The following is a 27,792-nucleotide window of genomic DNA, read 5'->3' on the forward strand; positions in this document are numbered from 1 at the left end:
TCCTTGTTTGTGTATTCAAAAACGTTCCTAAATGACACCTTCATGAATGCACTGACACCTTGGTTCTCCAGCAGACATGAGAAATCAGAAGACCCACCGGTAGTGCTTTTGGTGATTCAGCAATCATCAAATAAACTCAAAGAAAAAAAGAAATTTTGCCCAAGGTATATTTTATCATTTCCAGGTCGTATTTAAAACACATCATGTTTAAAATGCACAGTTCACACCAACACAAGAGTGAAAATCAACAATAATTAATATAAAACTAAATGGATGAAATTTAACAAGGGCATTTTCCAGCACGCTTCCAATAACACTAACAAGACAACATGGACTTAGCATGAGAGTTACTGCATACAAATATAAAAAAGAACTATTTCAGATATTTCCCAAATACATGTATAATGTATAATGTACAAGTCATGTTACGAAAGATCTGAAAGTTTTTGAACTATAAAAGAATTTAAATTACAACATATATTTACATATCAACTCATGTCCTGCACCTTCACAAAGTTAAATCTACATCTCTGCCAACACTTTAGGACTAGTACATTCTGTGATACAAAAACACATTTCTATTTCTGACCCAAGAGTCCTGCTAACATCCGGGGCGCAATTTACGGCAACATGCAGGAACCATTTTTTTTTTTGTTTGTTTGTTTGTTTTTAAGTCTAAAATTGTTCTGCATTTAAGCAGCTATATTAATTACAAATATTACAAGTATTTACAGTGACAACAAAGCAATGGCTACAGTTTTTGTACAAGCATAAAGTGGTTGAAAATACTTGACGTGGGGACCAGAAGATGAGATTGTAAAAACATACAACATTAAAACAGGATAAGAGATGGCAAAAGTTCTGCCCTGTTAAATAAATATGAAAAGAATAAATAGAATAATGGTGGTAAGTCCTGGCATTAGTCTAGCACGTCAGCTGTCATAGGTAGAGCTACAATATATGGAGATCTATTTTCTATACAAACATCAGGGGCAAATTTCTCAAAAAGAATTAATACATGTCGCATATTATATGCACACACTTGAGTTTTGTACAACCTCTATTGTAATAAAAATTAGGTAAAAAGGAAACTAAACAAAAATAATACTACAACTCTGTCAGTATTTGCACCAATGGATCTTCTGCATGGGAAAGGGGCCTATACAAATATCACATTAACTGTTTTCTTTCCCTTTAAAAAAAGAAAAAAAAAATGTATGATGATAGTACAAACATAAATACAACCTCTAAAATGGCCTAAACAAAAGAAACCATTTGCCTTTGTCAATTACCACGTTAAATCAATATCCACCTGACATTCTGAAATTCAAATGTGACGTCAAATAGGTGGTAATTAACAGTTAATTACCACGTTAAGTGCTTGTCCAGCATATTACAGTGATTCACTTAAAGCCACACATGTGCTTCTGAAAATACCTTTATGCAGATGAGGGTGAGCAGAACTGGGCAGAGTAACTGGTGTAGGGCAAGAATTTTTTTTGTGAGGTTCGGCAACGAGTAAAAACAGTAAACAAATTTATCTGGAATAAAAAATATAGATTACTGTCTCTTTTTCCTTCAGACCTACTTCAGGTCTTTTCTTCATTCTCATTCTTCAAGTCTTCAGCCACATTTCCAACACCTCTCACAAGAGAAGTTTGCCATTGCGGTGAATTTTCAGGATTTTTCCAAGTCTCTGTTTTGCAGTCGCAAGTCCTTTCTTTGGACGTTTCCCTAAATCAAGGTATAAGGGAAACATTAAAAACAAATAAACTTTATAAAATATGAAATCATGCTGTCAAAACTAAAGTTTACTCAAGTTTATGCTCACCTTGACCAACTCCTGTTGTGCCCTGACTGGATAAACCTGCAGGGGATGCACCGGAGTGAGAGCTGCTATTTTGTGGAGACAGGGAAGGTCTTCTTGATGTAAGAAATACACCCGGAGCCATGGCTCCACTGCCTCTAGGTCCTCCTGAGCCAAAAGGTCCTGGTCCTGCTGTATATTCATGGTCCAACAGACTAGCAGAGTAATAATCCACTCTTCTGTCTGGGCTGACGTCTGCTGCAGACTCTGGGGCAGGTGTTGGAGAGGGTGGGGCTGGCTCGGTCTGAACAGGAGGTGGAGTGATGACAGGAGCAGGGGGACGCTGCTTTTTCGTGTACTTCCTTTTAGCAGGCTTTTGCTGCTCCTGTTGCACAAACAACAAAGTTTTTCATCTTTTCCAAGGAATATTAGAAGACAAGATTTTTTTTATTAGTTCCCCCCCACTCACTTGTTGTGCCAGCTTGGCAGCAGCTGCAGCAAGGCCAGTTTCTACAGAGGCAACTCTAGCTCCCTCCCTGGCTGGACGATCCTGTTTGGGAAGGGTGGGCATCACCCTGGCTGTATATGAAAAGAAGTTATTGAGTGACTAAACATCAGAAAGCTAAAAAGAAATTTGATCGATCCTTCTGCTATGTTTACCTTTTGGACTCCATGGTGTGTCATCCCAGTTTTTCTTCCGCTTCATCTTAGTCTTGTTGGTGTGATCCTCCTCATCAGATTCCAAGGATGGGTAAACTTAAAAAAATAAATAATTAAAAAAAATTATCATAATTAAATTTTGGCTTGATCAGGAAAATTAATCAAAGTTGTACTGCTCACCATAGTCTGAATCTTTAAAACAAGTTCCCAGAGTCTCCTGTTCATCTGGACTTTCCTCGTCACTAAGGTGACGGGCTGGTCGTTTAATTGGACGTTTTCCAGGTCGCTGAATGACAGGTTTCTTCTCAGAATTTGCTGTCTTTTTGACCCCTCCTGTCACCCATACAGCCTTGCCGCCCTTTTCCTTGACGACCCCTAATCCTTCTGTCAGGCCTCCAGATATAGACAAAGGAGATGAAGAGGATGAGGAGGAGGATGACGAAGGGGGGTTGGCCATGGAGAGCATCCCTTGAATGGCATCACGAGTGCTGGGAGAGGCTGGGGCTTCCTCACTGAGAAAAGTACACAGCCCATCACTAATCACCTCGCAATATAAAACTCTTACACAAAGTGGGACCCCAAACCCATTGCAAATTTGTAAAACAAAGGTTTTCAAGATTACTTCATCAACAATATGAGTCATTTTCACCCGCCTCCACTCTTGACAAAGGTATACAAAGTTTTCTGGGTGTTTCAGCTGCACAGCTTCACACAGTACCATTTTATTATGATTATTTATAAGTACCAACACACAGATGATCCAGGCAATCTTACCCGATTGCTGTAGAGTCCAAGCCTGCCACTTGCTTGCTAGCCTTCAGTAAGTCCAGAATGCCCCCTGCACCACCCTTCACTCCATGAGCAGCCAGTGCCTCTTCATCAGTGGTGTAGTCCTCCTGAAGCCACATCAATTGTTTAAAAACTGAACATCAAGTTCTTGTCAACACTCCATGGCTTGTCTTATGAAATAAAGCTTTTGTTTGCTCAGCAGGGGATAACAAAATCAATATAAGCGATTTATGATTTATGAAACATTAATTATAGTGTAGTGAATAGTTTCTTTAAATCTTTGGGACTGACCTTTTCTGACTGTTTTAAGTAAAGAACACATTTGAATTGGAACTCAAAGACCTGAAAGGATGGCCGTTTCAATAATAATCTCACCTCAATGTCAAAGTCAACTTCTCCGGGCTCTCTGATGCGATTAGGGTCAGAGCAGGGTTTGGCTCTGGGCAGCTTTCTAGGAAGACCTGAAGGTACATTTTAACACTATTAAATTACAGCTTTGAAACTACTACTGAATTATATTAGAAACTAGAGCAGGGCGATATGGCCAAAAATATTTATCACGATATACATTTGAAAATTTGCGATAACGATATAACTGACGATATAATTGATGCGAGACAAAATACTCCACAACATTACTAGCGCAAAAAGACAACCTTCCATTAATTTTCACTTAAACAAGAAGCTGGTTTTTATGTACATTAAAGCTTTATAAAAATGTAACAGTGCAAATGCAAATTCCTTGCTGAAAGTTTAACCAAAAGGCATTTCCAGTAGAAATGGGCTGACATATCCTGAGCATAACCATGTATAATATCCACTGAAGTTAAAAAGAGGTGCTTTGCAACATTAAACTGCAGTGTGCAGTACGCATTTTTTGGACCATAAGGCACATTGAGCTAAACAAAGCAGTTAGATAAATCAAACTTTATTAAACTCATTCTTCTTGCTTCCTCCACTTCTGTACCATTGATTCATTGATGTTGAATTCTCTGGCAGCTGCTCTATTCCCATGTTGTTGCAGTATATTAATGACTAGCCTTGTATTGTGGATGGATTATCTCAGTTGTTCTCCTGACTGACGTTTGGTCCGTTTACAGCATCCTGCCATGCGATTGCATTTGTCTCTAACCATGAGGAACCTTAGTGTTCATCCTCCAGCTTCACTGTTTATGTTATGCTAACATAGCTGTGTCGCTAGCGATCACGTAGCACATCATTATATACCAGCTAGCCCAACTTCAGTAACCCTACAAACGTCACTGCTGTTTAGTTTCCTGCCTTCATTTATGTTGGAAGTGATAGCAGAGCTGTACGTTTGAATTTTTTCAGAAATCTCTCCGTCAGAACATGCTATATCATGCTTAGGTAACTAGCGAAACTAGCGAGCTAACTTCCGCTAGCTTCCTGCTAACTTCTAACTCCGTTAAATGTAATAAATTTTGTTTTCATGGATGCCTGGAAGTTAAACTGAATTGTTACACCTGGTAAAGCAGCAATGCTGATCGTTTTATTAAAGATGAAAGAATTTAGACAGTTAACTCTCAGTGATGCTGCAGTGTTTGTTTGACCTGAAGGGTACTGAGTTTAGGACCCAGATTACTCCCAGATTTAAGAGCATCTTAGTCCGACAAATACGACAATAACGACGGCCGCTTGCATGTTCTGCAAAAAAATGTGCTTTGTTGTGTATCTGACGGACAAACACCAAACCAGTTCCACATCACGGAAGTTGCACCATTTTTACAAACCAATTCTGGTTCATCTGTTTCACTCAACAATCGGCCATGTGCGTATGAAAACAAAGGCACTGCGCATGCGCGTTTTACTCATATTCTATCGCGATATTTCATTTTCCTATCGTTGCCTAACATTATACCGGTATTACCGTGAACGGTATAATATGGCCCAGCCCTATTAGAAACCACATTTTGTTATTAGTCCCAGCATTCAAACAGCTTTACTTAAGTATGATTAAATTTTACTTGCAATAGATGAATAAATGAATGAACAGATTAAACACATGTATATATTTCATTCAAGAATGCATAATACACTTACCACTCAGCTTCTTCTTCTTACTCAGTCCAGCTGTCTTCCGTCGTGGAGGGGGGGTCTCATCAATCTGCAACTCATCCTCAGATTCCAAGTCGGACAGACTGGATCCCTCCGTCGCAAGATGTTTGTAGTTTCTAGCACTTCCTGCACCATTACTGCTGCCATCCTTCTTACTGAAGCCAGAAAAAACAGCAGGTAAACACATCGACCTGTAGTAAGATCACAGAACCAACAGGAACCCTTGAAATGGCTGTAAAGCTTACCCTTGAATTTTTCCATTGGTCAACACAAGTTTCAGTTTGCTTTTATTTATCTTCCCTTCAAACTCCTCTAATGGTAACTCCAACTGCAAAGAGAGATCATCACTATAAGGATATATGAAAATGAAACTTGTTCACTGAAAATGCTGGATAGGCATTCCCATTATCATCACAAACATCTGCAAACATCATACCTTGTTCTTGTGTTTTGACTTTCCAGGTTGAAATTTCTTGAGTGTATGTTTGGTGTGGATCTCAATCAGATCGAGTTCTCCTGCTTCTGCTTTAAGTAGTCCCTTTTGACTCTTCTTTTTGGTTCCTGGGGGCCCAACACCCCCTGTCATCTCCTTGGGCTTGGGCCCTTTCTTTTTTCCAGGGGGCCGTCCTGAATTCTGAGAGGTGGTGAGGGGAGCTTTGGAGAGTGGCGAACCAGGAAACTGAGGACCAGTGCGGCCAATGTTTTGCTGAAAGATATCCTGAAAAACAGATTATTTTTTAAAATCATTAAAACACAGAAAGAGTAAGAAAAACATTTAAACATTAACATTTGTAGAATGTAGAAGCTTTCAGTGATTTCATTTACCTCTACCAGACGAATCTCCTTGGCCAGGTCCTTCACAAGCGCCTGAGTATTGATGGTTTCTGGAATCTCCACTTCATGATCTGCTAAAGCCTGAGTGTAGGAGATAATCATCAATCATCTCCTTACAACATTTTCCAAAGCTACAAGTGATACTATGCTCTTTTTATGTTACTATGATTATTATTCTTATCATTATTTCACACATTACAAACTGTCACAATGGGGAAATGGCCATATATCATTTTACTGTAGAAATGTCACTACATCAGTTACACAAATGATGTTACAAGGAAAAGTTACAGGCTCAGAGCCTGAGGGCAATGCCATGATGGCTGCCGAGGGGTAAGATTAGTGTAATGACTTTGGTCATGCAGCAGTATTTCCTGTCAGTGATCGGTAACTTCCTGGAGTCTCTGCTGGTTGTCTGGCAAGTGCTCAGAACCAAGACATAATGGCAAATGGCCTGCATTTGTATAGCGCTTTTCTAGTCCATAGGACCCCAAAGCGCTTTACACTACATTCAGTCATCCACCCATTCACACACACATTCACACACTGGCAATAGCAAGCTACATTGTAGCCACAGCTGCCCTGGGGCGTACTGACAGAGGCGAGGCTGCCGGACACAGGCGCCACCGGGCCCTCTGACCACCACCAGTAGGCAAACAGACATAACAGACATAACACCGTGGCGAAGCCACAGGACGTCATTTCTACACTGATTAAACAAACAAGCTTCAGAGGTATAAGCAGTTTACGGCCATCTGACAGAGGCAGACATGAAAGTGGCTGATTTTCTCATTTAACTCTTTGCTAGGGAGCAAATAAAAACATCCCAAATTAGCAGTTTTCTTAACAGCATTGCTGCAATTTAATGTTTTGCTTCTAAACAAGAAAAATACCATGCAGTAACTTTTATGTAATCATTTATGACACTATAGATTTTACTGCATTAAAGTTAATGTATTAAAACAATTGTAGAGCTGTATTTCTGATCCAATCAGTAGCATTCTCTGGGCCAAAACAATAATAATTTAAAAAAAAAAAAACTTCCCATATTTCAAAGTCAACTTTAGAAGGGAAATAAACCAAGCAATAAGAGAATCAGTAAAACCGGACTAAAATGGGACATTACATTGCAAATGTTTAAGGTTTTACCTCTTTGCGGGTCCAGCTGCGGAAGGCATTGTTTAGGGCCTTCGCCCCATGAACCAGGTAAGTGGCAGGATGCCTGCGATTTTCTCTCAAACCTGTCAGACCAAACACCACAAAGTTAGCAATACAACAATTATTAACAGCAAACACAGACCAGCCAAGTAGTTCAAATAAAAACATAATAAAAGCCAAAGCCCTTACCTCTGAAAGTATCGAGAAGGTGCTTTCCTACATACCAGCACACAGTCTCAAAGTTGGGAAATTTGAACAAGTCTGCTGTGCTTAGTCTCTTCTCTATTTCATATGCCCTAAACAATACCACATCACAAAAAGTTATTTATTGCCACCAGGTTAAAATATCTCTGCAGACAAGGAAAAAACAACAACAACAACAACAACAACCCACAAGTATAGTAATTTTAACCAAATACAGAACTTCAGGCTTGAGGAACAAGAAGTGAGGAACCACAACAATTAAGGGTGCAAGTTCCTTCGTCCGCCATGTCTAAACACTGACATTTCAACATTTCAGTCAAAAGGAATACAATTATGCTCAATTAAATATACTTGACATACATAAGTTTATCAAAACACTAACCGCAACTGCATGTCAATGTTGAGACTATGCAAGAAGTTTCCTCCAAAAGCCAGGCAGTCCACTGGAGTGAGCACAGCATGAATCCACCCTGGTTAAAAAATAAATAAATAAAAATCCACACTATAAGCAGATCATTTTTTCTCAGCTTTGGCTTGTCTCTCTAAAACAAGGCTTTTACACAACTGTGTATAAATATAAGAGTGTATAAATATAAAAATGTAACTTAGGCATTATGGTGCATACACAAAAACAGTGTTGTAAACACCATTGTAATCTTTACTGCTCACAAAACATTTTGTGGCATGTTATTGCTTTCATAATCTAAATCAAAGAGAAAGAATGCACACCAATCATCTTCTTCTTCACTGGTAACTTTTAAAAGCTGCTTGACCTCTGTTTGGATATTGAACTATAAGCTGAATTGTTGCAATATACTTGGTAGAAACAAGACTGCGCCACAGAAACATAGACAGTTTCTATTTTACTTATTTTCTACGGCTTTTTTGTGTTGTCATCATGTATGCCCATGTAGAAACCAGATGAAATGCCTGATGTTCATATTGTAGCTGAGTTAATGTAATTAGTTTGAGATATCTGACAAAACAAAACTCTGCTCTAACAAAAAGAATTACCCAAGTGCTTACCTGTTGGTATGAACAAGGTGTTTCCCTGTTTGACAGAACACTTATAGCACATGTCAACCTGGTCCCCAAAGAACATCTCATTCTGGTTAGATGATGAACTCCATCGCTCAAAAAGTGCCAGGTTGGCAGGGGTGGGGGAAATTAAATAGAAGATTTTCTCACCCTGAGTAAGCACAATAAGGGAAGCTTTAAAAAGATGCAAAACTATTCGTTTAAAACACAAACACAAAAAATGAATGTGAACAGAAACCTTTGAAACAATTAACACTTACCCTGAGGACATGGTACCATACTGAGGTGCCTCCAAAGTCAATATGGAAGTCTGTGTAGCTATCCTTCACTCCCATTAGGCAGTACTTTTGCACATTGGGACGCTCGAAAACAGACTCTTCAGGCCAGAGGTTTTCCACCCAGGAAAGTTTCCTCACAATCTTAGGCGTCTCCACCAGGTTTGACAGTCTAAGATAAATCCAAAACTTTTATTTAGTCTTCAAAACTCCACACCAGTAACGACAATGTGTTATTTAAACGTATATTTAGTAGAATGACTGTCTTTTCATACCTGGTCTCAGAGAACTCCAGGCTGATGACATTGAGGACCCTGTCTCTGTTGGGGCTGTTGTAGTGCTCAACAAAGTCGCCCAAACGCATCTTCAGATCACACTGGCGTGAAACATCAATTACATCAATCTGTTTATCCGAACCTGAATTTAACAAAATGCACAGGTTTCAGAAAACAAAGCAAACAAAAACGAATTTACTGATTACAAAAACACAACCTAACCATAATTTAAATTGTAACTGTAACTTTACCAATGTAGTGCTCCACATCACTGACGCCAAATGATGATGGAGGTAGGGTCATACCCAGGCCATCCCGCCGCAGAACCATGACAGGTACACTGAATGAATGCTCCTCCAGAAACTCAACTGTAAGTTGGGCCCCTGAAGGCTTTAGCAATATTTCATCCGCACTGTCACAGAAAAACAAAAAGTACGTTTTCACTCTGATCACAAGAAAAAAAACAAAAACAATAATAGGACAGAGTGATTTACAGTGTTATTACATTAAAGATCAAAAACCCAGGATGCTAACTAAAATAGTGACACATGGAGTAAGCAGTAAAAACTATAACACCAGTCTCCCTTACTAACACACACACATACACAGAGGACTAGCGACTGGCTGGCAACCTAAAGTCCTTGCAAAAACCAGCAACCACTAAATTCCTGAAATTATAATATTTATTCAGTCAGTAGTCGGTGTTGCTGGTTCACCAACCGGTTTCAAGACCAGTGTTAGATAATGTTAAGGTTCACAATTGAGGAGGGAGAGTACAAACCACCCATGGTCCAGGAGCTCTTGGTCAAACAATGATTTTAATGAACACACGTGTGGGAAGAACACTCTGTACGCCGACAGCAAGTGATCTCCGACTTACTAAAGCACAAACAATTATTTTATAACATCAGGGTTTGTTTACTGACGCCCCTTCATGCGTCACAGATACATTTTATACATAGATCAGATCAACACCACAATGACTTTTAACCCAGAAAATCATCTTCTATTTTCATGGCTGGTACTTTCCGTTCTTGTCTTAAAGTGAATTGTTCCTCTTTCTTGCCGAGACAACAAGGACGGTTCCTCTTTTACCGAGACACTTTTGCAGTTACAACCAGACATGACTAATCTCTCCTCTAAATAAATCTAACTCATGTGTGTGTATGTGTTGACCTCACATGCTCTTTCTCAATTCACCTGTTGCACTTTTGACCTTTCACTAGACCAGAAGCTCACTGAGACTATGTGTATGTCTTCTACTAAATAAATGTTTTAACCAAGAACCTCTACTAAAACCTTAATATAAAATGATCTGATATATAAGTGTTTTGTAAGCATGTATTGCAATTCCTTCTATGGCTCCAAGTCACTTGCACAATAGATTGTCCGGACATCGCGCCGAACAAAGCTTCCGACCCCCAATTAATTGACCGAGCTCCAACTCTTTAATAAGCACAGATATGCATTGTGTATAAAATAGTCATAACTGCTTAAGGCCTTCTTAAAGCTATCTGTTACATTGTTAAAGCCTCGTCTTAGCCTGCTGCTCAAAATAACTTCCACTTCTGCAAAACTCTCCAAGCCTGTTTCCTGTCCTGTTACTTTTAGCCTTTCTGAAAGACACACACTGTTCAACCCCTGAATGCAATATAAACTCCAGATTATATTATTAATGCAATGGTAATAATGATGATTATTTAACAATAGCAGTAAAATAATTTCCCTGCTCCACAATAAAGACTAGTAGAATGTAATGCAATCAACTTTAATAGCAATGTATTTGGGATGTTATCAACTAGTCAACCAGACAACTAACTGTCACTATAATCTATCTAATAGAGCAGGGCGATATGACCAAAAATATTAATCACGATATACATTTGAAAATTTGCCATAACGATATAACTGACGATATCATTGACAGAAGACAAAATACTTTACAACTCCACAACTTTATTAGTGCAAAAAAAAAAAAACATCAATGTATTTTCACTTAAACAAGCAGCTGTTTTTTATGTGCATTAAAGTTATATAAAATTGTAACAGTGCAAATTCCTCGCTGACAGTTTAACCAAAAGGCATTTCCAGTGGAAACTGGCCGACATATCCTCAGCATAACCATGTATAACATCCACAAAACTTAAAAAGAGGTTATATACACACAATACGGTAATATTATGTTGAAGCACAGTACGTATCACTCCGCAAGGCGCCTGCCTACGATAGCTGTAATGCACCGACAATCCATCAAGCGGTGCGGGTTTGTAGCTTAGCAAAGTCGTACTACAACATTTGACAGATTTTCGAGCGCCGTGTACATAAAATCGTTTCGAGGTCAGTAAACACAACCAGAGTTCATACATAAGGCACTCGGGATTATAAGGGGCACTGTCGATTTTCAGAAAAATCAAAGGATTGATTTTAAGTGTGCCGTATTTTCCAAAAAACACAGTAACAACGACGGCCTGCTAGCATGCTCTACCAAAAATAGTGCTTTGTTGTGTATCTGACGGACGAAAGCCAAACCAGTTCCACACCACTGAAGCTGCAGCATTTTTACAAACCAATTCTGGTTCGTCCGTTTCATTCAACGATCCGCTTTCGCCCTTCTCATTCTCTGTCGCCGCCATGCTTTTTCCGCAATGTGCGTATGAAAACAAAGGCACTACGCATGCGCATTTTACCCATATTCTATCGCAATATTTCATTTTTTATTATTGCCCAACATTATACCGGTATTACCGTGAACAGTATGATATGGCCCAGCCCTACTATCTAATTGTTTTACATTTTAAATGCTGGTAAATTGTTGTGTCCTAAATGTTATGCAGCCATCTGCCACCCGATGGAGCATCGTCATTAAACTGTTCATCTTTGCCTGATTTTTTTTGTCAACACTATTATTTCTAGTTATATAAAGGTGAGAATAAGCTGCAAAAATGAGCTTTCTCACAGGTGTGAAAAGGCTTTTCCTCAGCGATAAGGTGAGGAGTTCATTTGGGAGGGGCTAAGAGTAGAGCTGCTCCTCCTCCACATTGAAAGGAGCCAGTTAAGGCGAGCTTCTCTAGGGTAAGGTGTTCTGGCCGGCCATGTCCTACCGAGAGGAGGCCCCGGAGTAGACCTGGAACATGCTGGAGAGATTACATCTATTGGATGGCCAGGGAATTCATTATGCATGGCACAGTCTATCACACTTTTCAGTCGCTGTTTATTTGTTTTTCGAATGTTAATTTGTCACATTTTAATAAAACGTGAACATGTTTTGAAGTAACGTTTTCATATCATATTTAACATTGGTTTAAGTGTTTTTCTTCTTCTTGTGTGTTTGGAGTACTATGTGCAACATTTTTTTCTTTGTTTAGTTGACTAAGAAATTAGTTGCCAAGGTATTATAACAGCAATAGTACATTAAGTTCTTACAATGTGAAAAACACACTACAAACCATGATTTTCTTCAAACTTTTGTTTTAGCAGGATGGCAGGTGAGACTTACTTCGGGAAGGTTCGGCTCCGTAGCTCCCTAACAAACTGTGCGCTCCCTGTCTTAACAGGCTTACTTGGGTCTCTTCCTCCAGTGGCACCTCCATCTACTTGCTTATTGCCTCCCCGGCGTTTGCGCACTAAGAAAATGGAGAAAACAGTTTTCAACCTGTACATTTCTATGAAAAAGTCAACTAATAATAACACCAACCCTGAGAGTTTTACTTAAGAAATGATAACTTACTAACAGAAGGCCCATGAGTGACCTGACAGTTGGGGCAGTGGTACAGGTCAATCTCAGCCGCTTTGTCTTCCTCTACTCCAACACAGCTACAAAAAAGCATACTTATATCAAAACAAAGAATGGCTCCATTACCCAATATAGACACAGAAATTTTACAGTGAAGACAACAGATGTAACCACATCATAAATCTAATAAAGTGGGTCAAAGCAGGAAAACATCCTACCTTCCATGAAACCAGTCTTGACAAATGTCGCACTCTATCATGAAGCGTGTCACATCATATGGCAGACGACACAGACAATACACGGGCACTGATGCCATGTTCAGTGTGTTTGTGCAAGATATTTATGTAAAGTATTTTCAAATCTAATGGAAACGAGTGAGGAGAGACTAATTAATCAACAAAAGGAATTATTATTTATGTATTAATGGTAAGGCTGGTGAAATCTGTCACTTCACGTTCTGATTCTTCTACTTGATGCACATGTCCAGAGGTTTACTTGAAAACCTGTTAAAATAAAGGGAAAAAAAGAAAAACAAAACAAAACTTGTTAGCAGCTCACCATAATGACCCCACACTCGCTAGTAGAGAGCTGATTAGAGCAACATATAAATCCTGTTCCCGTCATAACGAATAAGTTTAGTCGTTTACTTGAATGATCAGCATTTTGTTTCGGTGGTACATGAATTAATGAGCATCGGTGCATATTGGTCAAATACTAATCTTTGCAGATAAGCTCAGACTCATCCCGGACGAAAATTCAAGATCGCTTCTGCTCAACAGCTGTTAACGCTAACGTTAGCTCCGTTTGTAAACACTCTATGCATAGTGAATGTTGTGCTGCTAGCTTTATCAACGCACTTATACATACAGCAAGTAGGCTAACGCTAACGTTAGCCGCGTTAGCAAGCGATGTAGTTAGAGAAGAAAATTATTTGCCAAGATGTTAACTTAAGCAAAAGTAGCTACGAAGCGTGAATGAACCCTTATATGTATCTGATGCAGCTAGTATATTTCAGCCAGGAAAACGTTGTTGCTGGTTAAGACGTTTGGATTTTTCTTTCCACGATAGCAACTCACCAAAATGTAGCTGCGGCTGGGCCAACTATTGAAAAGCCGTTGTAATCCCTACGCAAGCTCGGGGTTAGCTGCGGCCTTATTATGCAACGTAAATTATTACCAATTTGCTTCACCACATTTTTGCTTATCAACTTTGTAATGCCCAAATATAAAGGCCAGGTCCAGAAATTCACAATGGACCAGAAAATTGTAGCACGAAGCGACCTAAACTAACAAAACAACAACAAATAACATCGTATTTAACTGCATCGACGCCATTTCAAAGATAGTAACGTCAGACCGTTGTTCGTCGTTGTCTGCCGTGGCGGGGACAATAAAGTTGTAGACAGTCAAAAATTGAGTTGCGTTCAGGAAACTACGTTACGGTGCGGAAATTCAGTTCTATGCGTCAGGAGACGCTGCAAACATGTATTTTTTCCGTCATCTCATAGAAACAGAAATGTACTACATAATTATCAGCATGCGAGTACATACGATTTGTCAAATAACTGCACACCCTCATAACGTTTAATTGTAATTTTTTTAATCTCTTTTCCCTTCACACTTTATGTCAGTCAGAATACAAACTATAATTTGAAACGGATATTTCTTTTCAAGTAAAATAAATAATTATTGCCAACATTCAGTAACCTGATTTTATAATTTAAAAAGTTTGTATTTACGTCATTATTTTTCACGTTGTCATTTTATTGAACCTGTGTTAAGAAATGCAAACCACACATTAATTAAGAGTGCAACTGGTGGAGTGTCGTGATCAGGATTGTGATTCAAGTGTACATATATTTTATAATTCAATTATCTTTTTCTCTTTTTAATTTGCCTAAGGCCCTTCGTCACTTATGAAATTTATTTATAAAAAATGTTTTTATTCCCTGGCACTCTTTCTCACATCCTGGCATTATGATTAACAGCGATTCCAGGTCAGGAATGCACCGAAGGTCAAGTGGTGTTAGCTGCTGTGATCTGTGAGGCTCCTCTGGAGAATGGAGAAAAACGTCTGGCACTAACAGATATATATACACTGCCAGTCAGACTAGCAGTTTGGATACACCTTCTCATTTAATGTTTTTTCTAGATAAATAACGAAAACATCAAATACATGAAGCAAGACATATGGGAGATATGTAGCACAAAAAAATGATAAATAATTCTATTATGTTTTATATTTTAGATTCCTGAAATTAGCAAGTCTTCGCTTTGTTGACAGCCCTGCAAACCCTTGGCCTTCTCTGTCAGTGCGCCCCAGGGTGGCTGTGGCTACAATGTAGCTTGCCATCACCAGTGTGTGAATGGGTGTGTGGATGACTGGATATGTAAAGCGATTTGGGGTCCTTAGGGACTAGTAAAGCGCTATACAAATACAGGCCATTTACCATTTACCATTCTCTAAATGAGCTTCTCTAAGTGAGAGAATGTCAAGAGGGTGCAGTAATCAAAGGAAAGGGTGGCTATTTTGAAGAATCTAAAATATAAAACATGTTTTGACTTTTTACACTTTTTTGTTTACTAAATAATTCCATATCTGTTCATTCAGTTTTGAGGCCTTCAGTGGGAATCTACAATGTAAATAGTCATGAAATTAAAGAAAAAAACTTTTGATTGGCAATGTAGCCCAGGTTTTACTTGTTTTACAAATGATTATTGTGTTTTATCATCATAATAACACATATATATAGCATATATATGAACATCCCACGTGCCCAGTGAACTTACGGTACAAATAAACCTCCTATACACTGGTGTCATTTGATGTTTGACATCATTTATTTTGATTAGTTACAAAACATAAATAAAATCAACAGATGAATTAGTTAGAATTTACAGAGGCTAAATCACCCGCAACATACATTATTCCTTTAGTTTTCTTTTCTGCCCAAATGTACTTTTTAACCATGGTTCTCAATCGTGTCATTTTGGGAGCCCCCAGATTTTCTGTTTAATTTGTATTAATTTTATTTTAATTTCATTTAATGTGACCTAAAGCTCAGTGGGAAGGTGAGGTGTCATTACTTTATGTACCATCTGGGCTGCAGTGGTTCAAAACTAAAATATGATGGCAAAATAACCAAAAATGATCTGAATATGATCCAGAATGAGCTTCGCCTGTCAGAGTTAGAGCAAGACAGGGAGTCCCATGTAAACATGGATGAAAACCAGTTTTCTAGTTTCAAATAACCTCTGATTTGTAGCGGGGAGAACACAATTTTACAATTTGTACAACCTCATTCCAAAATACAAAAATAATCTTTGTCTTTTCGATAACATTTTGGTAACACTTCAAGGACAAAGTCAGCTTCTCTTCATGAGTCATAATCATTAAGCTGTAGCTTGTTAGATGCATGTTAGTATCAGACATGACAACACACACACCTTCACTAATAATGAACTACAGTACATCTCTGTGAAAATGTGGGTAGTCTTGAAAAGCAACACATACTGAGTACTGTAAATTTATATTCTAGATTATGCCGCTTCTGAACAACCATACCACTTGGCATGAACTATTCCTCTTAACCACTCGTGTTTCATGCCTTTGATTTACATTTAGCAGTCTTTGTCTGTTAAATCACATGTTTTCTGTGGCACACAATCTATTATTAATAAATCAGAAATACCGCTTTGACTACTGGCTATTTATTAGACCAAAAAAATGTATTAACACCTAACCATCGATGGTCTAATGTGTGTATGGCTGATAAGCTGTCAGAGTGTACAGTAATATATCTGCTGATGATATATTACTCTGAATGTCTTCAACTACAAAATGAGTTTAGAAATCAAGAAATGAAGGATGTTTGACTCGAGTAAACCTTTAGTTGTGTGCATAAAGCACAGTGGCCCACATTGCATCTTCTGATCGTTGAATTCAAACAGGCTATATTTAATAATTAAATTGCTCACAATTGAAACAAGGAATTTGTACAATGCCAAACAAAGCTGACACATGAGCATGTGAGGATCTCACATTGGTGTTGATCAAACTTAGAACTGGTGTATGACTGAAGCGCTCACTTGTTTTGTTTCTGTTGTTTTCCTTTTCTTCTTCTTCTTCTTCTTTTAGAAAGTAAGCCTAAAACATAGGCAGCGTAAACAATTCCACTTGACTACAGTGACATTTGAGAGGCTGCTTTGATGCATGAATTAATGCACTATACCAGGACTATTACAACACTTTGTCACACAGAAAAAAATAAACTCACACGCTCACAAAAATGCAGTATTTTTAGAAAAAGGCAATATGAGAATACCTTTATAATTTAGTTAATGATAACTTGGCAGTTTTTTCTTTTCCTTTTAAATCGTCCTCTTCAGCACTGGTATAGATGATATGCAGCAGAAATAAAGGAAAATGTCAAATGTGAAATCATATCATATTGAAAGCAAATGTATATGACTCGTTACCTCAGTGGGCTGCAAACAGTAACTGTGAGATTCATGAATATACAGCGAGTGCAAGCAGTTTGCACTAGGCAAGTCAAGCCAGCCATAAAATCATGCAGTCCTGGGTTGAATGCACCCAAATATTTACTGAACAGAGATGGCAGATTTGAATTTACCATCATATTATGGATTCATCTGGTCATATTAATTTTGTTACAAACATAAAACAATATAAAATCAAGCACATGCTGTACAGGTACACGACACCTCGACAGTGTGTTTGTTTGCACTGCAGTTAAATGGATAGCCGGATAAGTGCTGACCTCTGAAACATGCTGCTGTCAGTTTGGGGGTTTTTTTCTGATTGCCTTTGAAACACTTGATCTGTAGGCTTACAGTTTTAAAATATGATGAACAAAATCCCCTATGCATCAGGTATTAATCATTGTGCTTCTACAAAAATATTTTATGCCTTAAAGACAAATGAAAACAATACGTGCTGATCAATTTAGATGATCATTACTAATTGCACTTTTAAAAATTGATAGTCCTTTCACTGTAAGCATTGACAAATCCAAAGAAAAATGTCAACACCGTCAAATATTTTGTCCTTCTCGTCTCTGCTTAGGGAGATTTCAGGTCCCGCTGAGTTGGTTTGCAAACAAAAACGTTAATGTTATTTTGTGTCCAAAGACAGAAGTGATATGTACTCAAATAATCCACCCACACTCATAAATGCACACACTCATACATCAAAGACTTTATACAGCTCAATACTGATTCAGAAACCCCAGCCATGCTTCACATTACCCTCTGCCTGTACATGCTACAACCTATCACCTTTCTTTCACATTCATTTCCCATCACATCCACAAGTACACTAGAACCCATATGTCATTGCAGTCACAACTCTCGCACACGTACACAGAATTAACACTCTAAATGGATCTGCTTTACGTCCATCTCTTGGACCTTCATATTGGCCTCACACTTCACCTGGTTTCATTTCTGTCCCAGAGGAAGAGTAGAGGTGGGGGGTGTTTGGTGAATTTTGGCACTGGTAGGTAGAGCAGCAGTAGAGCACGATGAGGAACAGGTGGAAGAGGGTGAGGAACAGGAGCAAAATGCCCCACCAGCAGCAGCAGCGCTATCTGTGGGTGCAGCGGTACCACTACCAGGCAGCAAAGATGTAGCGGTGGACACTGGTGATGTGGGCATTTGGGAAGGCAGCAGCGGTTGGCTTTGAGGCTGGGCGATGGGTGGTGTCTGTGATAAAGACTGAGACTGCATGGGAGTTTGCATCAGGGGCTGTGGTATCTGCTGGCAGAGTTGGGACTGTGGATAGCTAATCTGCTGGAGGGGGAGAGACTGATGAAGGTGTAAACTTTGCTGCATCTGCGGGACTTGAGCCAAGTGTGTTTGTGGTGGAGGTCCTGGAGAGTGCAGGGTGGACAGGCTTCCTCCACCCGTGTAATGGGAAGAGGGTGCCACAGTCAAACTGGCAGGGGTTGTGGGCGCCTGTGCCACTGGAAACCAACCTGGGGGAGCCACCTGCACAAATATAGCAGTAAATACTTAGAGACTATGACTACAATAACAAAACAAACCTTTTGGTACTTTTGGCTCAAGAACTGTCTAAAACTCTTAAAGCTTTCTGACTTAGTTGTATCATCATCACCAAAAACCATGAAGAATTGTTTGGTAATTCAAAATCACACTCAAAAAAGATTTTTTTTCCTCTCATAAACAATAAGCCACAGTTTTCAGTAAAATGCATTTGAAATATATAAAGTTTATTTATCCAAATAATTAATTATTAAGAAAGACATAATAATGAATAATAATAATGGATACTTTATTGATCCCCATGGGGAAATTACTTGTTTTTCTCTGCATTTGACCCATTCACTCTGTGAAGCAGTGGGCAGCCCACTAAGCAGGCGCCCGGGGAGCAGTGTGTAGGGACGGTACCTTGCTCAGGGGTACCTCAGGGTAGCCGTTAAGTGGATTCGAACCGCCGACCTTCCGATCATGGGGCGACCACTTTACCTACTGAGCTATCCCTGCCCATGCCTGATATACCAACAACACTTTTCATGTGTAGTCCTACCTCAGTTCCCTGGCTCCAGCCTCCCAACTCCTGCACCTGCTGAATCTGCTTAATTTGATTCAGTGAAGGCTTAGGCGGGGTGGTGCTCACTGTCTCCTTTGTCCAATTATCAACAAGTTTGTGCAGCTCGTCTGTGAATGTACTTTTTCTTAGAGGACTGTGATCTGTGGAAAAACAAGGCGACTCGTCATGGCACCAACTGACATTAATTATGGTATGCTGACCCGATTTTAGCACTACGAGGATAAACCGTACCTCTTTTAGCAGGTAGCGTAGTAAGGTGCTCTGGCTTGCAGTACAGTGACAGCCTATTCTTTTCACTACCTGAAAAGCTGCTTGACTGCTGAATCCCTGGATGAGACATACAAGACACAGTTTCGCAGAGAGCAAATCTAAAAAAACAAAACAAGAAAGTGAGGAAGAAATAGTAAAAGCCTCACCAGCATGTGTAACTCCATTGTTGTCTATGTGAGAGTGAGGCCTGGCCCGAAACTTTGTTTTGGTTGGCCTGGGCCTGCGAGGTGAGAGGGCAGGGGGCGCTGCAGGAAGAGGAGGGGTACGAGATAGGGAGGCAGGCAGACTCTGTCTTTGGTCTTTGAGGGAACGAAGCTGTCTGTACAGCTCCTGGAGCTCTCTGTTCTGCTGAACCTGAAGGGAAACCACCTCTTTGATGTGCCTACAGAGAAAGAGAACGGTTATGTACTGTGGGAAAGAAACAAAAATAAACGGAGACACAAAGAAGAAAATTCAATAAATGGAGAGGCAAAAGTCTTGTACAATAATAAAACTTCTTTCCCTTGTTGACTTACTTTTCTCTGAGCTTGTGTAATTCTCTTCGCAGGTCTTCATCCTCTAGCTCACTCTCATCATCATCATCACTGCTTCCAAGGGGTGAGTGGCTGTGGCCAGGACCTCGAGGAGCGTGGGCCATTGATGGCGTTCTCTTACTTTCTTCTTTATCTCCTTCCTTTACCCGAGATTTCCTCCTCTCCCTCACCAAATCAGGAGACACTGGCGAGCTGTCAGTCTGCCTGTCATCTTTCTTAGTCTCAGTCTGGGTCACAGAGAAACGGCCAACTTTTCTGTGAGTGCCACCACCATGGCCCGACGGGCGATCCTTTGGAGGAGAGGTCTGGGGCACTGGAGTCACCTGGTGATTAATAATGTGAGAAATCTTCATTGCTTGTTTAGACCAGGGCTGCAACATTTTGTCGGCATAATTCATGACTCAACTATAAAAATTAGTTGATGCAAAATTTTACTGTCAACGCTTCATATACTAATACCAAGTAAATGTGTTTTTGTAACTGCAATACACTACAGGAAGCTATGGGGGAAGTATCACCTATATCGTCTGCCAAGACTGCAGACAATACTAAGGAAAAAGAATGTAGTGCGAACTGCAAAACAGGAGGTCAGCAGAAAATGGAAACAGAGATTTTAAAAAATGTGAAAGCATTTCACAGAAAACAAGCAAAGTTAAATGCAGACTGTGCAAAGCAGCGCTTTCCTTTCACAACAGCAGTACTGCTGTGCACGAACATTTAAGGCCCGCCCCCTGGAGCTGTGACATCAACTCTGAATGGGTCAGTTTTAGAAAGTTAAGTTAGTTCGTCACACTGATACCTTGTTCATGTAAATGTTCGTACCGTCATGTTTATGTTAGCTTAACTGTCAGAAACTGCTCAGGATGATACTTGCTAAGCGCTTCCTGGGTCATTATTTTGACCCGGAAACATATGAATATGAAACATTAATCGATGACTAATCAACTAATCAAAGAAAAACTGGCAGATTAGTCGACTACCAAAATTTTTTGTTGCAGCCCTAGTTCAGACTGTGCCAAAGACTGAGACTAACAAGAATCAGCTAATGTGCTCCTACCTGAAAACGTCCTTTAGAAGGCTGCGGTGGATTAAGTGGTGCTCCTGCCTTCCCATCTTTAAACAGCTGACTGCTTGAATCTGCTTCTGATAATGAGAAAGGGATGAAAACAAAAGGGATAGACAAGGACAAAGATACAAAAACACAAACACACGTATAAAAAACACACAAATGATGATACAGACATACAAGAAAGGAACAGAAACAGAAAAATGCACATGACAGTGAGACATACAAATGCAAAAGGACAGACACGGAGAACAAACACAAAGGCACAGTGTTAAGAATTGGCCATTCAAATCACAGAACATTGTGACTTCTTTAACATGCATGCAAATCTGTAAACTGTGTAAACATACTTTCTGTGGATGTCAATTTTAAAATGAGGTCTTTGTGAATTTAAAGTTGTTAAAAAAACTTCGTGAGGTGTGGGGAGTAGTGGTAAATGCATTCATTAAAAGCAAAAACATATTTTAAAATACCAGTTAAATACAGTATAGCCCACCCACACATCCACGCTCTCATTCTCACCAAGTCATCACTGCTCCACCCACTCATTAGACAATGTAGCCCAATATCACATTTAAGATCTTTGTCAGAGCAACAGTGATATTGGTCAGTGTGTTTGATATTTGGGATTGCGACATTAGAGCGTGTACATGGATCACCACAGCCATTTTTAAGGGAAAAATAAAACATAAAAATTAACATAAAATATATACAGCCTGGTATATGTGTTACTTACAGGTAATGGTCCATTATTAGTCACGCGTGTAGAACATAACATACATGCTCATGCATGTGCTCTTGTAACAGAAGATCTAAGCTACTGCTACACACTTTACACACATAAACACAATTACATGCAAGATGACTGGAATACTTGAAAAGCATGATAAAACGTAGCCATATGGAAAGCCTAAACGTGTGCAAAAGAGCCCGGCAGTAACTTACAATCCTTTGGTAATGCACACACTGTATTCTAACATATTATGACCTTCACTTACTTCACTACAGCTACATCATATGTTATTGTTTTGGAGCAGTGCTACTGTGTATGAGTTTACAGGATAAGCCTATATGTATTCTGAACTACAAACAATTACATAACATCAGCTTGGTAACTTAGCATCTATGCTATCTGTGTAATGATGTGAGTTGCATTACGCTGTCTACACTGAGTCAGCAGGTGCAGTTGAGATGATTGTTGCTGGCAGTGCCTGTGGACTTGGGACAATGAAGGGAGGTGTGATGTGAAGGAATATTTCCTTGGCACAGGCACAGCTTGTCTTTACTCCATAGTTCATCAGCACTGGGAGGACATCAGATTTGTGATGCCAAACTCTTCCTACACTGTGCCAATCTCCCACCCTCCTCTACGCTCCACTGTTCTCGCCCCTGAGTGAGCAAGTCATGCAAAAAGAAAGACTGCCAAGAAAATGAAATTTAGTAAAAAGGAATTTAGAAAAAAAAAATCAATAAATAAAAACAAACAGTAATGTATGCAGTGATGTCAACACTAGGGACTTACAGGGGGGACTATAACCAAATAAAAAAACATACATAAAACAGTATTATTTAGCTGGAAACATTAATGTCCATTAACATTAACTTTAAAGCCTTAAAGGTTAAAAAAGTTATTTTGCTATGTTAAAATGAGTACTAGATATTAGATTTAGGTCCATGCCCCAACATCCCATTCTCTCTCTCTCGCTCTCGCTCTCTCTCGCGCGCGCTTACTCCCTAAAAGGACGCTACCTTGCTGGACTCTGGGCTTCTTGAACAAGCTGGCGGAGTGACGCAGTTTGCATGCCCAGTTTTTGAATTTTCGAGTCCAGGATTTCTTGCTAACAGGATTTCTGATACTAGGACATGTCAGGTTTAGGCCAAAATATCCACCTCCTGCATTGTGCTGCTGCTGTCCGTGCCGGAGGGGGATCGGTTGCTGATTGGGGGGCCATGATGCATCTCCAATGGCACTGGTGTCAGAATGTGAGGGTACAGCCTAGAACAGTTAAGACAATTAAGAGTGGCTGCATGGAGTTGAGATATAAAAAAACGCAGAGATACTCAAACATTTATATAATACAAATAATCGCGGACAGCTGAAACATAGTGGAGTCACATTTACACACTGAAACAGAACAATAATTATAATTCACTACAGTGAAAGACAAACTGAAGGAGAATTTACTTGAAATCTAATCTGTGGTATTCACTCACAAGAATGGTTGGTTCTCCTGGTACAGGTGGGCGTTGGGGCCCAGCAGAGTCATCCTGATTGGGAGGCAGAAGAGGGGTGGGTGGGCTGGATGAGACAGAGGTGGTGAGGAGTGATGGGCCAAGCTGCTGCTCCACTGGGTCCAACTCCATAGAGTTGGGCACCTCTTTGGAAGCTTTCTCTCCACCTCCTTCTCTCTCTGGGTCAGGAGAAGTGGAAGATGAACGGGAGGTGGTGGAGGAAGTAGTGGAGGATGAGGACTGTGGAGAAGTATCTGAGATGGAGGCAGGTGGGGGGAAAGATGAGTGGTGGATTGACTGTGGCTCTGATGACTCATCACCACCTGCTGATGTGGAGGCAGCTGATGTTGGGCCAGAGGTAGCCCCCCCAGCCAGTGCTGTCCCACTGCTGTACTCCTGATACAACAAATTCCTTAGCTTTTCATCCAAGGTTTTTATGCGGTTGTCTACAAATTCAATTTTGGGGGGGCCTTCGCTGTCTGACTCAGCTACGGAGGAAGGTTGAACAGGGGATGGCGTCATTACGTGGGAGAATGTGGGTAAGGGGGTTTCAGCAGTTCCCAGATGCAGAGGTGGCAGAGAGGAGTCAGAGGAGGGATGAAAGGGGGCAGAATAACTCCCTGTGTCCTCTGTAACACTTGTCTCTCCCGTGGACACCTCTGACTCTGACATCTGTAAGGAGGACTGCTTCTGTAGTGGAAACTGCAGCTGTTTGAGGGGCGTGTCCACAGCTTTAACCATCTCCTGTTGCTGCTCAGTATATTGTGATTGTTTCTGTGCCTGTATGTGTTGTGATAACAGCTCAACAGGCACTTGGGTTTGTTGTGGGACCTGCTGTTGTGGTACTGGGCAAACATTTAGCTGTGTCTGCTGTTGAAGAAACTGCTGACTAACTGATAGGGGCAGCATTTGGTTTTGATCTGGTTTCAAAATTGCAGCACCCATAAACATCTGATGCTGTTGCTGCTGTAGCTGCTGCTGCTGTAAGTGTAATGTCTGTTGTAGGTTTAACTGTTGCTGCTGCTGCTGTTGATCAATGAGGGCTTGTTTGGGGGGCAATGGACCAGCAGGACTCATAATCTGCTGTTGTAACTGCTGTAACTGAGGCTGCTGCAGCAACTGTGGGGAAAACTTTGATGTCTGCTGTTGAACAAGGGGTTGTTCGGTTGGCTGCTGAGGAAAAGGTGGCAGAGGCAGAGACTGCTGTAACACCTCTGAATGACAATGCTGAGACATTCCCTGCACCTCAGTCAGCTGTTGTTGAAGTGGTATTTGTGTTTGAATTAGCTGCTGCTGATGCAACTGCTGGAGAGACTGCTGAAGTGCTCGTTCCTGCTGTAGTGGTACTTGTTCGTGGTACACCTGATGTTGGGACTGCAGTTTCTGTTGTGGTGATGGTACTTGCTGCTGTGATGCAGACTGTAGCTGTTGGTGTGGCTGTTGTGGGGCTGGTTGGGCTACTTGGGTGTATGTCTGCTGCTGCTCTATGCCAAGTTGGCTTACAGTAGAAGGGATGACTACAGCAGGAGAAGGGGAATGAAAAGAGGCTGAAGATTGGTCCACGGCAGACATACGGGGCCTTGAAGCAGAGATCAGAGTATCATCTACACTTTGACTCGCAGTGGAACAAACACTGGTTCCAGGAGAAGTCAGGTTATCAGGATGAATAGTGATGGGTGAGGGAGACACAACAGCAGGAGCAGTGGACAAGCTGGTGAGGTTAGCATCAGGAGCAGCAGCAGATGTTGCTATAGTTAAAGGAGCAATAGAAATTTGGTCAGCAGAAGCTGAGATAAGGCCAGTTGAGGTGGTGACAGGGACAGAGGCTGGTCCAGGCCTGGTTTCAGGTGCTGTGTGATGAACAGGGGCTGCGGTAGCAGAGGGGCTCATGGAAGTAGGTACTGAAACAGTGGAGTCTGGGGGGGAGGTGGCAGAAAGGGTGGGGTAGGAAGGAGAGCCCATTCCACTCAAGGACTCCAGACTTTGGGATCCTTCACTTTCTACAGCCGCAGAAATGAACACGGAGTTAAGTTTTTGTTATGTGGCCAAATGGGCCATGTTAATAAGCCAAAGTAATAAAACCGACTCCAGGAGTGCTCACCTTTCTCTCTTTTAGGAGACTGGGGAATCCTTGTCTCTGCAGTGGGTGATGGTGTGGTTGCTCCCTGACTGGAAAGAGAGTCTCTGTGGCGGATAGTCTGGTTGATAAAGAACCGCCAACGTCCCACTGGGGAGGAATGGGGCACTGGGTCCACTGAGAAACCGTAAAGATTGATTACTGTTTTCTACTAAGTTGAGAAGCATCACATAGAACATATTCCCATTCTACCAGAACATTTGTATATGCCTAAACTTACTGGAGTAAGTGGGAGTGCTGACTTGTAACTGGTCAGTCGATCCAGTCTAGTACGAAAATAAGGATTTATCATTTTGTATATATATTCACGTTTTCTCAGATTCAGCATTATTCAAACAAAACAGAAAGACTAAAGAGGCTAGACTGATAGTACCTCTGAATGTGTCTGAAGCATTTCATGGGCTTTCTTAACTATCGCTCTGAGCTCCTCAACAAATGTTTCTTTCTCCACATCAAGGACAAAGTCCTCCTCCACCTGCAAAGTTTTATCAAATGGCAGTCATCAAAAATTAAAACAATACTTTTCAAAATAAGTGCAAACTACAGGATCATACAGTAATGTACCATGTAATCTGCTATGTCCTCGGGTGCATCCCCTTCAATGTCAAACTTAAATGTCACCATCTTGTTGCTGTGAGTCTCCAACTGACAGTCCACCATATTGTCCCCACTGCCGGACACCTATTAAGTACAAGACAAATAATCACATTTATTCTTTGCTATTAATCTTTTAATATCCATAAATATACTTTAACAAATATAGTAATAAAGTCGGTGTTGGTGTTTCCTATATTTTTTCACCTGAAGCATGCTCAGTTGAAACTGGTGTTTCTCAGACTTCTGGCTGGAAGCTCGTCTCTGAGACTTAAGTTTCTCTAATTTTCCATTCGCCAAGAGCTGCAAGGGGTCTTCACCACTGGCTGGTATACACCTAAAGGTGTCATGGAGATTAGAAATTGTATTGTAAATCTTAAGTGTGTATAAATGTATAAACTCAATTATGAAAAAGTAGGGATACTGTATAAAATAGAAAAAAAAACCAGAATGCAATGATTTCCAAATCTCAAAAATCAGGTCATTTTGAATTTCATTGGAGCAACATGTCTCAAAAAAGTTGGGACAGGGCCCTGTTTACCATTTGGTAGCGTCCCCTCTTCTTTTAACAATAGTCTGTAAACATCTGTGAACTGAGGAGACCAGCTGCTGAACTTTTGGGAGAGGCATATTGTCCTATTCTTGTCTCATGTAGGATTCTAGTTGCTCAAACATCCTGTGTCTTCTTTGTGGTATTTTTAATTTCATGATGCATTAAATGTTTTAACCCTTGTATGGTGTTCGGGTCTGTGAGACCCGTGTTCAGTTTTTTTCAAAAGAAAAATTAAACAATTAATTATTTTTTCACGTGTAAATGTGTTGTGTCTTTCCACTCACTCCACTTGATTATAACTGATTTATTTATAACATTTTATATAAAAGAAAAACGAGAAGCACATTAATTCATAAATGTGATCTAACAAAGGTAAAGGGAAAAAATTAACCATGTTTGCTGTTCATATGTCTTGTAATTGGGATGAAGTAAACATCTGTTGAGTAATTTAACATAAAATTGTTTGATAGTGTTAATTTGGAAAGCCAAAACTCTAGCGGGTCCACCAGACCCATGAACACTGGCTGAGTAACAAAAATACGAACACCACACAAGGGTTAAATGGGTGACAGATCTGGACTGCAGGCAGGCCTCTTCAGCACCTGGAGTCTTCTACCAAAAAGCCAGCGCTGTTGTAAAAGATGCAGTATGTGGTTTAGCGCCGTCTTGCTAAAGTATGCAAGACCTTCCCTAAGAAAGATGTCATCTGAATGGGAGCATGTGTTGCTCTAAACCTGTATACATGTTTCAGCACTGATGGTGCCTTTCCAGATGTTCAGGGTTATTATTACATAGGCACTAATGTAACCACATACTGTCAGAGATGCAGGTTATTGAACTGAGTGCTGATAACAAACTGGATGGTCCCTTCCCTGTTTAGTGTGGTGCCTCAGCATTCATGTTTTCCAATTAGAATTTCAAACTTTGTTTGTCACAGACCATATTTACACTTTGCCTCAGTCCATTT

At 40.2% G+C, this 27,792-nt stretch overlaps 2 protein-coding genes across 8 annotated transcripts in view; both read right to left on the bottom strand.

Moving 5' to 3' along the window:
* Positions 1-150: 150 nt before the first annotated feature.
* On the bottom strand, positions 151-14,229 carry phf8 (PHD finger protein 8). The gene is made up of 22 exons (XM_085394745.1): positions 13,926-14,229; positions 13,068-13,352; positions 12,844-12,929; positions 12,613-12,739; positions 9,368-9,528; positions 9,117-9,258; positions 8,827-9,013; positions 8,555-8,717; positions 7,911-7,998; positions 7,514-7,620; positions 7,316-7,407; positions 6,158-6,247; positions 5,769-6,050; positions 5,578-5,660; positions 5,318-5,487; positions 3,632-3,717; positions 3,242-3,363; positions 2,648-2,979; positions 2,468-2,563; positions 2,277-2,386; positions 1,832-2,192; positions 151-1,734 (listed from the first exon to the last, which is right to left on the bottom strand). The coding sequence occupies exons 2-22, from the start codon at positions 13,163-13,165 to the stop codon at positions 1,646-1,648; spliced, it is 3,072 nt and encodes a 1,023-aa protein (XP_085250871.1). The 5' UTR covers positions 13,166-13,352; positions 13,926-14,229; the 3' UTR covers positions 151-1,645.
* A 4,029-nt stretch (positions 14,230-18,258) lies between these two features.
* Positions 18,259-27,792, bottom strand: part of wnk3 (WNK lysine deficient protein kinase 3) — a 37,126-nt gene continuing 27,592 nt past the window's right edge. For 6 of the 7 annotated variants that reach the window (XM_085394744.1, XM_085394743.1, XM_085394742.1 and 3 more), the window contains 13 exons: positions 26,480-26,609; positions 26,243-26,359; positions 26,052-26,153; positions 25,899-25,944; positions 25,643-25,795; positions 23,524-25,541; positions 23,059-23,305; positions 21,301-21,386; positions 20,226-20,566; positions 19,857-20,092; positions 19,672-19,767; positions 19,417-19,580; positions 18,259-18,857 (listed from right to left, as the gene is read on the bottom strand). In XM_085394744.1, coding sequence (XP_085250870.1) covers positions 18,309-18,857; positions 19,417-19,580; positions 19,672-19,767; positions 19,857-20,092; positions 20,226-20,566; positions 21,301-21,386; positions 23,059-23,305; positions 23,524-25,541; positions 25,643-25,795; positions 25,899-25,944; positions 26,052-26,153; positions 26,243-26,359; positions 26,480-26,609 — 4,285 coding nt within the window. In that variant the 3' untranslated portion in view covers positions 18,259-18,308. The remainder of the gene's footprint in view (positions 18,858-19,416; positions 19,581-19,671; positions 19,768-19,856; positions 20,093-20,225; positions 20,567-21,300; positions 21,387-23,058; positions 23,306-23,523; positions 25,542-25,642; positions 25,796-25,898; positions 25,945-26,051; positions 26,154-26,242; positions 26,360-26,479; positions 26,610-27,792) is intronic. The other variant, XM_085394739.1, reaches the window with a different exon arrangement.

Source organism: Rhamphochromis longiceps, linkage group LG20 (genome assembly GCF_057381845.1).
Source record: "Rhamphochromis longiceps isolate RC_006_pf linkage group LG20, R_longiceps_female_GT1.1, whole genome shotgun sequence".
NCBI lineage: Eukaryota > Metazoa > Chordata > Actinopteri > Cichliformes > Cichlidae > Rhamphochromis > Rhamphochromis longiceps.

Excerpts from the sequence above, each read along its gene's own strand:
- phf8 (XM_085394745.1), bottom strand. The coding sequence starts at position 13,165 with ATGGCATCAGTGCCCGTGTATTGTCTGTGTCGTCTGCCATATGATGTG. Across the intron at positions 5,661-5,768 it reads AGTCAAAACACAAGAACAAG|TTGGAGTTACCATTAGAGGA; the intron begins GTATGATGTTTG and ends CTCTCTTTGCAG. Across the intron at positions 2,193-2,276 it reads CTGCCAAGCTGGCACAACAA|GAGCAGCAAAAGCCTGCTAA; the intron begins GTGAGTGGGGGG and ends TTTGTGCAACAG.